Source organism: Manacus candei, unplaced genomic scaffold (genome assembly GCF_025592945.1).
Source record: "Manacus candei isolate 608988 ecotype Guabito, Panama unplaced genomic scaffold, ASM2559294v1 h1tg000015l, whole genome shotgun sequence".
NCBI lineage: Eukaryota > Metazoa > Chordata > Aves > Passeriformes > Pipridae > Manacus > Manacus candei.
The window spans coordinates 19,258,115-19,274,086 of record NW_026138063.1 but is presented as its reverse complement, the minus strand read 5'-3'; the positions used below and the strand labels follow the sequence as shown (position 1 = coordinate 19,274,086).

The window sequence follows — 15,972 nt, the reverse complement described above, 5'->3', positions numbered from 1 at the left end:
TAGGGGTGTTTTCTTTCATTGCAATAACAAAGCTATCGAGCTAATTATACCTGCTTTTTTATTAAAAAAAGTGTGGGCAGGTAACATATTTTGTCTCTTTTTTTTCTTCCTCTTTCTTCACTTTAGGTCATGCACCTCATTATTTTAAGCTGGTGTCAGTTCAAGTGTTGATTCGACATGGTGATAGGTATCCACTCTATGCCATTCCCAAGACAAAGAGACCTGACATTGACTGTATGTTGGTGCCCAGCAGGTAAAATTCTTGGGTTTTGTCGTTCCTAAATGCTTGTTTTGCTTGAGAATTATTTTGTTCTTCTTCAGGAAACAATTTGTGCAACCTGAAGTACGTCACGTCAGATATTTGTGTATTGTTATGGTTTAAAAAAAACAATCCCTGTATCAGTGGTGCAATACTTCCCTTGAAACAAGAACTATTACCTGTTACCAGCTCAGATCAGAATAAGTTCTTCATATTTCTTTAAAAAGAAAAAGCTATTTAATTGAATATTTAGGTTGCCATTCCTCTTAGATAAGCTTTTACACATTTTCAAAATGTAAGTGCAGCATTTTAGATAGCCTCTTCCATTTCAGCTCAGCATGTTTCCTTTCATCTGAATACAAAAAGGTCTCAGTCAGTTCATCACTACATCACTGACATTTGTATTTTATATTATTATTTCTTTCTTTTACTTTTCAGAAATATAGGCTATCAGAGTTCCCTTAAATTAATGATTTGTGTCAAAATTCAGGGAAAAAATGGAAGTTGTACATTTAACTTAAAAATGCAAATTAACAGAAGATGCATTTTGTGACTTGTAAACTACCCTTTTCCTGTAGTTAGCACTCACTGTTAAGTACTGTCACACTAAGTTATTTGTGTCTGACTGACCTTAAAACACTGGTTTCCTTTCTGTATCAGTACAGTGCTTCTGTCTGAGGTCATGTCTATGTAGGTTGCTGATGTCTGTTTTCACACCTGAACCACTTTGAGCTGTAGATATGATCTGAATTGCTTCTCTTCCCCATGGAAGAACCTTTCTTTTTGTTTGGAGTTTACTCGCTGATAAAGATGAATTATAGTGTAAAGCAGTAGAAATCAACAGTGATGATGTAAATCCCCAGCCTTAGCCCTAGATTGCTTGATTACATGTGTTTTTTCTCCTTTTTAAAAGGATCTATGGTATTATTTTTTTTTTTCCAGTAAAGAAATTACCAGTGAACCTACTGAATACTTACAATTAAAAGAAAAATATCAAGAAAAACTGTCAGATATGTTAGCAAAACCTTTAGGCAAATATACATCTTTATGCTACTGCCACCTCAGCGGTGTCAGGTGTGGAGATTTCCAAGTGATTGGGGCTGGGTCTGCTTTGTGTTCCTGCATACATTACTCAGGAAAAGAGGCACAATAGATAAACACAGCACTGTAGATACACCATAAATACCTTTTCCCAGAATAGCGTGGAATCTCCTCTGTCTTCAATTCTACACCAGAAAAGCAAGAGCATTATTTCTTCATTCAGAATTGCCTGTTCTCTGTCATGCTGAAAGTGTTAAGGCCATGCTGAAAGTGCATTTCACCTCAGTGCCTGGGAAGATCATGCAGTAGGTCCTCATGGAAGCATTTTAAGGCACGCGCAATACAAGGGGATGATCCAAGACAACCAGCATGGCTTTACTAAGGGTAAATTGTGCCTGACCAATCTGGTGGCCTTCTATGATGGAGTGACTGCAACAGTCAACAAGGGAAGACTGACCAGTGTCATCTACCTGCACTTCTGTAGGGCTTTCAGTACAGTCCTACGTGACATCCTTATCTCCAAACTGGAGAGACATGGATTTGAAGGATGGACTGCTCAGTGGATAAGGAATTGGGTGAATGGAGGCAGACAGAGTTGTGATCAATGGTGACCAAACTCCAGTTATCTCTGCCATAGAGCTGAGTGGGCAATTAATTTCTGTAACAAGATGGAAAATGAATCGTTTGCTAATAGCTATGATAACATTATTAATGACTTGCCTTTAGGGGTGAGACTATTTTCAGCATGCAGTACTAAGTAAAGAAATATGATCCAGATTTCCATTGAGTTCTTAGCGGCTCTGATCTTCTGATCTTGCTTAATATCTGTCATGTTAGAAGGTATGTGAGAAAGCTTTGTCGAGAAGATGTTAACTGCAAGTGACAATGTTGGATTAGTAGCTGTATTTCTCAATATTAAAGTGCCACATGAGACCTCAGTTTTGTATTTGTCAGAGAAGATTTTATAGCTATTTCCACTTCAGCTTCAGTCAAGGAATACAATATGAAGGCCCTGGAGTCATAAAAACTATTCATAAAAGGCAAGGAAGCAGTGTGGCTTTTGACACAGAATGACCAAGTGGAGCAGTTAGGAGAGCACAGTGTCAGGCTCGGAGGAGCCCAGCGGGGGAGATACCCTTGGCTCACACCATTTATGAAGCATTAGAGCATCAGTGTACAGATGATACATCTGTACACATCCCTTAACATTCACAGCCACTGCAAGACCTTGTCTCCCCAAGAGCAGAACTTAGGTAAAACAGAATATCCTGTTTTAGGGCAGCAGAAAGATTAAAGGAGTTGGCTCTGCACTGTTCTGTCCAGAGGTGTTAAAGCTGACCTTCCTGAATAGGGCTGGAATTGTTACTGCTTTGGCAGGTGTTTTGAGTGGAACATTTATTACTTTAGCATCAGGAAGTGATTTGCTGTGTTTGGCTGTTGGGCTTATATTCCTTTGTGATGTAAACGTGGTGTTTGATTGTAAACATATGTATAAGGGGAGTATGACAAGGTCTGTAATCACTGCCTTTGAACTGAAGGCTTCTTGGTGCTGTACAGTTGAGGTGTCTGATTGAAAGTCTGGCTTGTTTAAGCTTTTTGGACTTATAGCATCAGATAAGCATGCTGCTCATATGCAGGCTGTTCTTTATCTGACTTGGCATTCAGCTGATGGAATTCATTAATTAAGCAGATTATGCTACAGCCCCATGGACTTCTAATGGATATGCAAAATAGCCTTGAGGTCACTCTTTGGTTTCGCGAATGACGGATTGTGACATATAAGTGTGGAATGAATATAAGCAAATGGATTAAATGCTTTGGAGATTTCTTCCCTCTAAAACTTCAATTAACATTATTATTATTATTTTCATTGTTCTGGATGCAAATTTCCAAAGGGAACTGAATAATATACACTTTTTTTCCTCGAGAAAATCAACTGAATGATGTTATGAAAATCTTTTCATTGTAGTGTTTACTTATGAGGGAAATAAATTATTCTCCCATTTTTGTTCCTTATGTAGATCACATTTACAGTGTCAAAAGTAAAAAAATATGCAGTGTTTCTTCACTGAGTTTGTATGTGAGAGAGAGAAGAAATGTTTTTTGGAAGATGCTAAAATGATTTCAGAAGACTGCCATAATTTGATAGTAAACTGGGTTAATTAGCATATGCTTTAAGGCGTTCTGAGAGGTGTTGATGTTAATCATAAGAAGCTTAGTAACAAATACTGAAATTTTATGTTCAATAGGCACATGTTTTGAAACTGCCACAAAAATGAGATGGAAAAGTGTGGGAGAGGAAAGTATCATACTGTGAGCTAAAGGAGGTGTGGATTTGACTTGGGGTGAGGTCAAAGTACAATCCAGACCAGAATTAGGTGAAGAAAGGTCTCCTCTCGACTCTAAAGACTCAGAAGAGCAGTGAAGTAGGTGGAATTATAAAATCACAAGATGGTTTGGGTGGAAAAGGACCTTACAGATCATCCAGTCCCAGGTACCTGCCAGGGGAGCACTGTAGAGTTTGTTATAAAAATGTAAAAGCTGTGAGACCTTTATGAATAAATAATCCCCAACAGTACTACTAATGCCTTAGGATCTCTTTTGTAGACTACACTGATCTATTGTTGGGTTTAGTGGCTCTTTCCATTCATTTGCCTTCTAAAAAGGAAACAGTGCAGTCCTTTGATCTGACCCTTTTTTCTGTCTACTCGAACTTCACAGAAAAGACACGTTATTTTTGCTTGAAGTTATAAAATAATTTTTTGCATTTTAAGTAAAGAAAAAAGGGGCTTGCTTGGTACAGTTTGCAGACAGAATCACATGCTGTACACTTACAGAAAGGTCATGTCTGTGTGCCATTCATTTTTGTATCTGAACGCCTCAAGGAGAAAGCAAATTTTTATTGAAGGATGTCAGCTCAGTTCCTGGCAGAAATGCACATAGAGTTCAAATAGTTGGGCAGTGTGATTTCTTTCCATGTACACTGGTTACAGTGTAGCAATAAAGGGGTGATATTTCAGTATTAAAGCTTTTTAAGACCTTTACAGATAAGATATTTAAGTGTTGAATAAGGATTTCAGTGTTGGTCCATTTTAATGCTAGTGCATGAAAACTACAGTGTTAAATCTGGCATCTATTATCCCAGTGTTTAGTTTGTAAATAAGGAAAAGATAAGCTGAATTAATTACTATGAGGGAAAAGAAGCATCCTCAGTTTTGTTACAGGTAAAATTCATTCTATTTTACAAAAATAAAATCATTAAAAGGCAAATTATCAGACTTGAAATATGGGAAACAAATGTTCAAAATTAGGAATTGTGGCTATTGCTAGTGGATTTAAGTGAAAAGCTTATGCTCTGACAAAATCTGAAATATTTATTGTACTAATACTATTGCCAAATGTGGTAGCTTGCCATTGTAATGCTGGGCAAATTACAGAAAGATATCCCTTTAGCCCATTTTTATTTTCTGATTACTTTTATGGAAATAAAATTTCAAGGATAATTCAGTCTTTTCAGCTGTACAACTGAGCAATTTCCTTTGCTTCCTGCTCCAGCAGCCCCAACCGGGTTGCCTGGATACTCCATCTCCTGCAGCATCTGTAAATTGGCCAATTCAACAGGAGGATTCATATTCTAAATAAAAGAGAAATCTTGGGGTGGGAGGGGGAATGGTTTGTCAGCTGGCAGCCTGAATGCTGTTGTAAATTTTGCTGCTGAGAAAAATATGTGTTTATTTGCCCAGTTGTACAGGGTTAATTGAGGAGAATTTCTGGTATTTTCAGAATTTGGTTCCATACATGAGGATTACATTCAGGATAAAAGTATTCTGTAGCCTGAGATGTCTGTCTCCTTCAGGCAGAATGGCTCTTATTTCTATTGTTTGATTTTTTTTTTTTTTATTTTCCCCTGGAATATATTTATCAAGTAGTAAGCTTTGAATTTGTCATATTTCATAATTTGATTCTGCAAGCATGTGCTTATCTTGTCTTAACTTTAAATATAGTGTAATTCAAAGCTAAGTAACTTGCATCTAGATATCTATATGAAAATTTGACTTACCTGCCATGTTTTTAGAGAAATCTTTTTGCAAAGCACTGACAAATACTTCTTTCCTTTCTTCCTTCCCACAAGTGGTTGCTGGCAGTTTCGTCAGCACAGGTTTGATTCCATTAGAATTCTTTCAGGTTTTTATAAACAAAGCAGCAAAAGAAGTTGAATGGATAATGCAGTTCCTCAAAGTTTTCTTTCACATGTATTTGCAGAACTTGCTAATTAAATAAATGGAGTTCAAGGAAAATTGAGGTTGACAATTTATTCACGTGTAGACTTTTGTAAAGTACAAGATTTAGAAAATTGGTAGTTCAACCTCCTACCTTTGTGGTAAGCTTAAAGAGCAATTTGCTAGTGGGTTTAGTTTAATTTTCTCAACTTCTCCCACTTTTAGATTGCAGTACTGGGCTGTGAAAATAGTGTAATGTACAAAATGTTCAGTTTGAAATTCTCGTTTGGAGCTTGAGTGAGCTTCTAATGTACAGTTGTACAACAGGAAGCCTCGACTGCTTGAGAAAGGAACAAAGCCTGATTTATGTATCTCTGCTTTGCAAATATTAATCTTCATTTGCCTTGTTAAAATTGTAATATGCAGAAGAAACTGTGGAGTTACAGTGTCATAAGTTGGCTGGGTTTCCTTTCTAATTGGAGGAAAAATGGAATGATTAATCTGACCTTTTATCTCATTACGCTTTTTGTCCCATTTTGCGTTGTTTTGTTACTGGCACTTGTACCATGATTTATTGTAACATTTTCCTTCCAGGAGGTTTTTTTTTCCTGAAGGTAAATTAAATACTGGAAAATTCAAGTTTTACAAAATTATATGAGCAACCTTTCTACTGACAGGCACTGACTCTTATGAGATCTCCTGTATATTCATGCTGTGAGCACAGCTCTGCAAGAGGTCTTCTCGTGTATGAGAGTTTCTCAGTTGGCTCTTCTACATAAGCAGGGATGTCTTTGTCCCAGTAAACTTTGATTCCAGACACTCATTCCTACTTTAGTAGTGTTATTGCTCCCTCTGGTGGGTCCTGCAACTCTGCTTTTTTGTTTTTTAGACCTGAGGTTTTTATATCAAAATAGTTTATCATTCTAGCAAATGGAAATATGAGGAATAAACACAAACTCCAGACTTCTGTAAAGTATCTCAGGCAGAATTTATCTTATATATATAATTTTAGTGGTTTTTTTAAGCAACATTCAAAAATATTGACCCTATTCAGGCTGAAAGTCCTATTAAAGTGACAACCATCTGGGGCAGATTGGGTTGCCAAACAGTTTCTGTTTTAGTTCTGCACAAAAGCAGAGAAGTGACTGTGTGACATTTGGTAACTGTTGACATTTGGTAACCGCTGACATTTAACAAAGAAATCCCTGCTTATGTAATGCATTTCTGCTGTAGAAATGTGAGCACAGATTTATTTTTTAAAGGTTCACACCGCTTTGGGTTACACTGTTTGTGGCCTTTTTTGTATCTGTAGTTTTCTGCACAGCAGTACCACAGTGAGCTGAGTCCAGAGTGTCTTTGAAATTTGCAGATGAGTTTAGGAGATCTGAGAATTCCTTCATGGACTTGAATTCTGTTTCAGTGAGTTAAGTTAGGCATTTTGGTGTATATTTCTTTTCCAGCTGTATTCATTACTTGCATGGTGGGGGTATCTTATCTGTTCAAGTGTCCAACAGTGTTGGCCTCTTCCTTCCTGGGTTATAGTACAATACCCAAAACAATGACTTTCAATTTTAATGGGGCCTCTGGATACTACTTTCCAGGTACCACTTAATGGAGACTACATGTGCCTAAGGTCTGAAGTAATTAGAAAGAAAGGCTGAGATTGTAACCAGCATTGTACGTTACAGAATTCAAAAATTCCTTCAAGATCATCTACTTAAAATACTGGTTGTTTGAACCCCTTTAGATTGGTAGTGCCCTTGACTGTGCTGTAAGTGCAATGGTACTTCAGAAACTGGAGAGACATTTGTTTTTTTATAAGGATTTTATATATATTTCAATTCACACCAGTATTAGTGATTGCATTAAAAAAAAAAACCGAACAAACAAATCTTTCCAAATTGCTTACTGAAAGGTATCATAATCTTAACATGAGAAGACATCTGTTTCAGTATATCTCTTTGGTAGATAGTGAGTAGTTAGATTTCTTTCCATCCTTGCAAAAGTCCTGAGTAAGTGCAGATGTTGTCTCAGTGGGAAATAACCTCACACCATGAAATTTCAGAGCTGACATACTTGGAATTCTTGACTCTCTAGAGCTGTTTTCCCATATGCTTTTGGGAGTTTTCACATTTTGGTTTTTACCTCTCTAGGAAACCTTCTCATCCTCAGCTTGAAGCTTTCATTAAACATATGTCCAAAGGGTCTGCAGCCCAAATGGATGGTTCCCTGAGCAGCCTCCCTCGCTACCCCAGTCATTCTCTGTGTGAGATGGGAGAGCTTACTCAGACAGGTGAGTTTCCATAGCAGCTCTGTCCTCTGCTCTCTTAAACACAGTCTACTTGAAAGAGATCTTCTATTTTATTTATGTTGACATAAATGCTTTTTTATGGAAACTTATCATGTTGGTCATAGCATAGGTTATGCTGGGATATGAATAAAGTATTAGTCTCTCTACTGTAAAAAGTGGCAGCAGTTGTAGAAACCATGGTTTATCCTATAGCTTGACAATTCTGTTACAGACTGGTCAAGCTTGGCATCTCTTAACTTTATTTGTAGCAGGTCAGAGCACGTTTCCATCATGTTACTTTACACCACAAAATTGCTTTGTTACCCTTGTGACAAACAGCACTGCTCAGTACCTCCTGAGGAAGAATCTGGTGCTTTGTTACTGACTGGTTTGTGATTCAGAGGAGCCCTGGAACTGAAGAACAATCACTTAGTGACCTGCTTTTACCTGTGTTGTAGCTGCTGTGTCCCTTACCAGGGGTTCTGATGTAACAGACAAACTGGATGCCTGTATTACAGAAATACTTTATACATCTGGTGCCTGTCAAATCCTTATGTGTTCCCATGGGAAGAAAAACTTGGTCAGTGTCAAGTGTTGCAAAGTGATGTCAGGAGAAATTGAGGCAGGATACCATGGACCACTCCTCGACACTTCCCAGCACAGCTTGTTGCATGTGGAATTGCACACAGCACAGGGATTGTAACTGGTATTTGGGGACTCCTGTTGCCTCTAGCAATGTATGTTATGGTGCATAGATGGTTCCTGCCTGTTGCTTTGCTGCTGTGAGAGGCTAATGCAAGAAACACAGATTCTGGAGCAAAGGTCTTGGTGTGTCAGGAGGATGCACACCTTTTCCTTCCCAGCTGGCAGAGCTCTAGTGTAAGAATTATCAAACAATTTAAATTGTTTAAAATTTAAACAACTTTTTGTTTAAAAAAAACCAAAAAACCTCCTGAAGGAGGCTGGAGAAGAAAGTTTGATGGCACCACTGTTTTGTGAGTTTACACACTAATTTACATTCTGTGTATTTGTTTTGTGACTGCTGGTGGTTTTACTGGCTGCCATAAATTTTCAGGGAGCAAAGCATTCTCTGCCTGTCTGGGTCCCTCTTCAAAATCATCTTCAAAACTACTTTTATAGTCATGTTAGATCCATTCAGTCTCTGTCTTGGTCCAAGGAACAAATATTAAACCACTAAGGTTTTAAACAAATCTTGTTGAACCAGGTTTTTCTGCCTATATTTCAGTTTAGTTCCTAGAATCTGAGAGATACTGAAGAATAACAGGTATCTCGTATTTCAGACGATTTTTGTACTAGTCAATCATAAGTGAAGTTCAGTTTTGTAAGTTCATAACCTTTTAACTAAGTGTTCATTTATCAGTAAGGCTACTAGCTGTATTTTTTTTATTTTTCAAAACTACGAAGTTTCAAATCATATGTTGTAACTTCTTCAAAAATTCTCTTTCAGGGGTTGTACAACACTTGAGGAATGGACAACAATTACGAGAAATTTACATAAACAAACATAAACTGCTTCCCAGTGACTGGACAGCAAAACAGCTCTACTTGGAGACAACAGGGAAAAGTCGAACCCTGCAGAGTGCATTGGCCCTGCTCTACACCTTCCTGCCAGATTTTGACTGGAAAAAAATTAACATGAGGCTTCAGTGGAGCACCATTTTCTGCTCTGGAAGCTGCGACTGCCCCATGAGAAACCACTACCTAGAGGAGGAGCAACGCAGACAGTACAGCTTGCGGGTGAAAAACAATGATTTGGAGAAAATATATGTGGATATGGCAAAGATTGTGGGCATTCCCACCAGGCAGCTGAGAGCTTCTAACCCTATTGATTCTCTCCTGTGCTATTTTTGCCACAATGTCACTTTTCCCTGTACCAAAACTGGCTGCATTGGTATGGAACACTTCAAAGTAATCAAGAGACATCAGTTGGAGGATGAGAGAGAAAGACAGGAAAAGAAACTTTATTTCTTGTATGCGCTATTGGCCACTCATCCTTTCCTCAACCAGACTGTTGATCGGCTGCAACGTGTTGCTGAAGGCAAGAAAGAAGAAGTATTTGTTCTCTACTCTGCACATGATGTCACACTGTCACCTGTTCTCAGTGCCTTGGGCATTACAGAGGCCAGATTTCCTAGATTTGCTGCCAGATTAGTTTTTGAGCTGTGGCAGGATGGGAAGAGACCCAAAGAACACTTTATCCGCATCCTGTATAACGGTGCTGACGTTACATTCCAGACCTCGTTCTGCAAGGATCATTATAAACATTCCAGCAAACCAATGTGCCCACTAGAAAAATTTGTCAACTTTGTCAAGAGGGATATGTTCTTAATTTTTAACAGCACAAGTTACTATGATGCCTGTCGGAGGAGAGCACTGTAGAGAAGGAGAGAGAAAAGGAGGCAATGTTAACTTGTCTCAGTGAAATCTGTTTTCTGGTTGAGGCACAACTCAGCTTTGTTATTTCTTGTAGTTGTGTGTGTAAGTACAGAAGGATATTGCTTGAAACATTCTTCAAATGGTTTCATTTTCATGCAGACTGCAGATGGTCTCCAGTAGAAGAACAAATACCGAGTGTTACATATGTGTGTGCTCACAAATGCTGTTAATTGTAACGATAAATCACATGGGCTACTGTAACCTGGACATGGCTTGATAAAGAGTGAGAGAGCATAGACTTTGTGTCTCTGTATTCCAGAGCAATACTTGGATACAATAAGTTTAAAACCAAAACTTTTTTTTTTTTTTCCCACCACCATCTCACAGTCATTTTAAGCAGTTTGTGTCAGGGTCTTTTATGAATTCCAGGATCTGCATTAAGGCATTTGTAAGGAATTTTTGAATTTCCTTATTCAAAAGAAGCCTTCCAATGTTATGGGGCAGATCTTTAAAGCAAAGTGCATGTGTGTGTCTGTGCATACTTACCTGAGCATGTACAAATGAGTGTGTGCCTTGTTGACCTCACAGACCTATAAACATGTGGCTACTGTTGCCAGTGCCAGAGAAGGATGCACTGGAAAATGGATACAGAACTCTATTCTTTGATTGCACTTTCAGCACTTTGAATAGTTCAAACACAGTCTAGAAATATGTAAAGGTCTTGTGACATTAAAATAGATAGCAAACACTAGCAGTGTCACTGAACCTGAGTGGGAAATTAGGATTAGAAAGCAGTTTTATGGTGAAGTGTTGGGCTCTTTCCCATTGTGAACATGTTCAAACTGTTGTGTTATGGAACAAATCAGTAGTTTAGGAATTTGCTATGGTGACTGCTTGAGACAGCTTGACTAAATACTGGGAAAATTTTGTAGCTGAGTTAGTATTTTTATGGACTAGGAAGCTCTTATTTTATAAGACCAGACTTGTACATATTGTACTGTGTATATTTATAACACAGTAGATTTTTCTTACTTGTTTAGTTTGTAAAGACTTGTGAAGTTCACTTTTTAGACATTTTTTTCCCCTTGATCGGGATGTTTAGACTCAAGAAAAAACTGTAGTTTATGGGTAATTTGAACAATGAGTAGATGTGAAAACTTGTAATTCAGACTGCTTTCATCTCTGTAGGAGTAGTAAATTGAGAATCAATTTTTACTAGAATTCATAGAAATTTTATAATGGTGGAAGGTTTTTACACCTCTAGAAATAAATTAGTCTGTGACTTGTGATTCAATGGTGCTAGTTCATCAAAGAAAACATAACTCTGCATAAGTTCTCTGACTATTGGCATTCCACTCTTTTTTCAATGCTGCATTTGAACATATATCTTTAAATAAAATTCTGGGGACTCTTTGTATACTTGTGTGTTATGTTCATTGTGACTTCTTTGGCTCTTTGCAGCAACAGGGCGTGTATTGTTAAGCTGTTTGTTGCATTTCTGACTTCTGCACTTGATATGTTCTGGGTCCCAGCCTGAGAAGGAGCAAGTATGTGTTTTGTAAATACTGGACTAGAAATCCTGATAAAATATTTGGGGCTTTTGTACCACATTAGATTCGGAACATTTTCTTTCTATCTAAGAAACTAGCTCTGTTTTCCATCATCCACGTTTGTGTGCTGGAGGGCAAACAGGAAGAGAGAATCTGAAAGTTGAGCTCAGTGTATAAATTAGGTGAATGTGACCATTTGTCCAATATTAGAAGTAAATACTCCAGAGCTGTTGAGGTACCAACAGAGGGCACCTGTAGCTCTTCAGAATGTTATCTATTGGAGCTTTGATGCTGTTTGTGACCATTTGCAGGACTGATCCTGAAGGGCAGAAAACATTACCATAGGCATATAATTGATGTTTATTTAGAAACACTGAACCCCCCTAACAGCTTTTGTAAATGCCAGTCTTGGTATCTTCAAAAGCCTATGTTAGGAGTAGCAGCTAACTTGCATCTTCTTTTAAAGACAGACCATAGAAGTGTTTTCTTTTGATTTCCTTGTGCGGAAAGATCCCTTTTGTCTGTTGTAGGCCTGTGAATTGGAGGAGAGGTGAATTTGGATGGATTTTTTATTTGTCAGGCTCAAAGAAGCACTGGAATCCCAGATATTAATGGATATCGCAGCAGTTTTCCAAACTTCTTGCTTAACTTTTTTTGCAGAGCAACAAAAAAAGCACTGGTTTTACGCACCACTGGTAGCTGGTCAACCAGCAAGAATTCTGCTTGAAGTCTCATGCAGACCTTGGGGTTAACTCCCCTATGTAAATCAGGTGAGTTGGGTGCCAGAAAATGTGTTCATCTGTATAGCCATAGAAGAAAGTGAGAGAGATGCAGAAAGATCAGGTTGTTAGTAGCTGCAGTTCCTCAGATTGCCCCAGATGTCAAATGTTCATCCTGTCTAATCTCAGCCAATGCTGCTGTGTTGAAGGGTGTCCTTAGAAATGGCAGTAACTGTGAATATGAAGTATTGATATCCTCTAGCCAGAATTTTCCTGATGCTCAGAGAGGTATGAGAACTGCTATTCCTCACTCAATTCTATTCTCTCTTAATCACCCTTAATTATTTATATACATTGATGAAATCCCCTTGAGCCTTCTCTTCCCTGGGCCAACAAACCCAGCTCTCTCAGCCTACCCTCATGGAAGAGGTGCTCCAGTCCCTTCATCACCTTGGCCCATCAGTGGGGAATCTCCAGTAGCTCCATCTCTTGTCCTGGGTATGATAAAGAGCATGGCAGCTGTTTCAGCCAGCATGGCCTTCCACTGTGGTCAGGGCAGTGGCAAGAAACCTGGATTGGGGAATTTAAGGAAAATCTGGAATAAAAATTTCAAAGTTACAGAAGGGTCAGATTCTTCATATTGTTTAGATGGCTGAAGATGCAGATCAATAACAGCAAAAGGTATTTTTTCCAGTCTTTTAATATTTTTGTGTTTATGTCATAAATTGTTTTCAGTGTGAGCAATAACTCACTTGCCATGGTACGAGCACCTGCTCACCTGTATGTCTGGAGGTCACTGGGTGGGCAGTACCAAATCTCTAAGGTAAAAATAAATTTTAAAAAAGCTAATTATTCTTCTGTATATAAATAGCTCATTAAGATATGCTCATCTCTTCTAAGCCACATACTCAGAGGATCTGCAGCAATGAAAAACTTGATCCGTCTCCAGTGCCACTGGAAGTGCTAAAAGAGTTGCAACACAGATCATTCTCACAAACCTCTTACCTGGCTGTGGAGACAAAATGATAAGCAAACTGCATTACTGAAGTTGGTTAATCATTAGCTTTCGAAGTTTGACCTAATTTATGATTCAATTTGCAATTTCAAGTGGTTTTATGTTTTGATTAAGGTAACAAATGTAACTAACTACCTGAACAATGAAAAGAGAAACTGGTGGGAATTTATTTATGCTGAAATTTATGAATAGTTTTTCTATAGGACTGCACTGATGAATTAGACCTACCAATTGGGAAACATTGACTTCTGCAGTTGCACAATTTAATCAAATGGTAGAGCAGAAGTAAGAGCTGCTGCTCTGAGTGCTTCTTGAGATGCTGCTGTTCCCTTGAAATTGATGTAGGAGGGGGGTATTTTGCTGTGTGCTAAACACAGTATTTAGAAGCTGATGTTTAAACCTGTTGGGTACTTGTACTGCGAGTGAAATGTGTGTAGTGCTTCCTCACAAAGCTCGGCTCATTTTCCAGCTCGGTGCTGATGTGCCGTCCCTCCCTGCCGGCTCCCTCCTTTCTCTGTTTCTGTTCTCAGACGTATAAAACAGCTTTAGTTTCAAACGCTCCTCGCACACCGTGAATGCCAAATGGCTTGGCTTGGGCTGTCGTCCTCTATTTTTGCATTCGGGGGTGGGCGAGAAGGCATCTCAATGCAAAATATCCGGGTGCAAAGTAGCTCGGGAAGAAAGCTCTCGTGGGAACGCGCTGGGAGCGGGAGCGCGCTCTCGTGGCCGCTGTGTGCGGTACAGCATCGGGGTTGTGGGGATCACACCGGGAAAGATGCGCCCTCGCTCTGGAAAAATAGTACAACCAGGGAAGTCGTAGATGGATTTCACCCTCCAGCCTGAAAAAGAGGCCTCCTTCTCCATGGTTTCGGCGAATGGTTATTTATGGAAGATGCTCAAAACCTTGTGGGGTGAAGAAGGAGTAACGACAACAACTGTGGTGGTTATTTTGAAGCAAGTCATTCAGAGTGCTGCACACAGGTGTATTCTGCAGGTCACTACAGCTGTGCTGTCCCGTGTAATGAACTCAGTCCTACACTTTTCAGCAGAGCTATTTTTGAAATCAGGAAAGCCTATACTACACAGAAGTATAAAGCAGAGTGTTTTTTTCCCTGTCAGTGTTCTGGTTTGGTCTCAGATAGTTTGTTTGCCATGTGGTTTTGTTTCTTCCCCTTTTTCACAATGAAAGCAGCTGCATGTGTGTACTATGTCCTTATTCAGGTAGTTGAGACGTGACAGACTCTGAATTTGCAAAGTTCCTTCAAACTGAAATCAAGTACCATTAAACCTTTGTTTCCAAATGTCCTGGACAGTCATTTTCAAAAGCAATTTAGAATTACACTTCAGCTAGGCTTTTAAGATCCCCTGACAAAAGTAATCTTTAAGGTTTTTTTCAGTTGAAAGTAAAAAAGGTGAAAGAAAAGTGATGGCATTTGTAATGTAAAGCAGTCCAGATCTCATTCTAAGAACAGTTGTTGTGGAACAGCCAAAAAAAAAATAAAAAATCTTCTGTTTGCCAGTTTTTGAGATGCCATTGTAAAATGGTTGTTGGAGGATCTGGAGAGGAAAAGTTTAGGAGCTGAAGTTGTTGCTGTTGTAGTTCCTTGCAAAACAGGATACATGAGATAAAAAAAAAAAAAAAAAAAAAAAAGAAAAATAGATAACAAGAAGAAAATATGGCCTCTTGCAAATTCTTGCATGCATGTTCCCTGGAACAGGTACACAGAAGCAGCTGTTTTAAGCACATCAACCAGGAGACTGAGGATCCAGGGCCAGCTACAGGACAGAAGGAGTGCCAAGGTCATTTCCAGGGGTATCTGCAGTGTACATGTGTGAGGGCTGGTGTGTACCTGGGAGTGTGTGACGAAACTGGGAGATTAAAGGGTCTGGACAGATGGAGTGCTGGATAGATGGAGTGCTGACTTGCTGCTGGCTGGACCTGGGCAGGCAGTGCTGCAGCAGTCTTGCCTCTCTAGAGCTAGTGAATCAAACAGGACCAAACAATTTTGTCATCAGAAACAGTGTGATCTGAAAAGAGTGTTCTGCAGATTTATGTGATGAGAGGGATGACTGTAATGCTGATAGGACTGTGTCATCTTCTAAAAAGTTTGTCTGCCCCAAAAGTGGTGAGTAACAGAGAGGGAACCGAGTCTGTTTTCTGGTGAATCAGTGTTGGCCCACTGGTTGCTAATTTCATTCTCCTGTTTGAGCTGGTCACATACTTAATGTTCTCCTTTAACAATGCTGGTTATAACAGCCCTTTGACCTGTTCAGTGCCTTTTTTAAAAAAAAAAAAACCCAACAACTAAACAATTATAAATAATAGGCTACAGTGCTTTTCTGCTACATTCATACATGCATAGTTCAGGCTTATCTTGAAGGATGATTAATGGCTTCTGTCATTACTAGCTGTCAAGTGGGCAACAATAATGGCTTGAGTCCTATCTCAAGTGCCAGAGATGTATCTTTTTGCTTATGTCT

The 15,972-nt window shown here is 38.9% G+C and overlaps 1 protein-coding gene across 3 annotated transcripts in view; it reads left to right on the top strand.

Annotated features, from left to right (window-relative positions):
- Positions 1–11,624, top strand: part of PXYLP1 (2-phosphoxylose phosphatase 1) — an 82,186-nt gene extending 70,562 nt beyond the window's left edge. For all 3 annotated transcript variants that reach the window (XM_051782237.1, XM_051782236.1, XM_051782238.1), the window contains exons 4-6: positions 127–253; positions 7,674–7,813; positions 9,279–11,624. In XM_051782237.1, coding sequence (XP_051638197.1) covers positions 127–253; positions 7,674–7,813; positions 9,279–10,210 — 1,199 coding nt within the window. In that variant the 3' untranslated portion in view covers positions 10,211–11,624. The remainder of the gene's footprint in view (positions 1–126; positions 254–7,673; positions 7,814–9,278) is intronic.
- Positions 11,625–15,972: the final 4,348 nt, after the last annotated feature.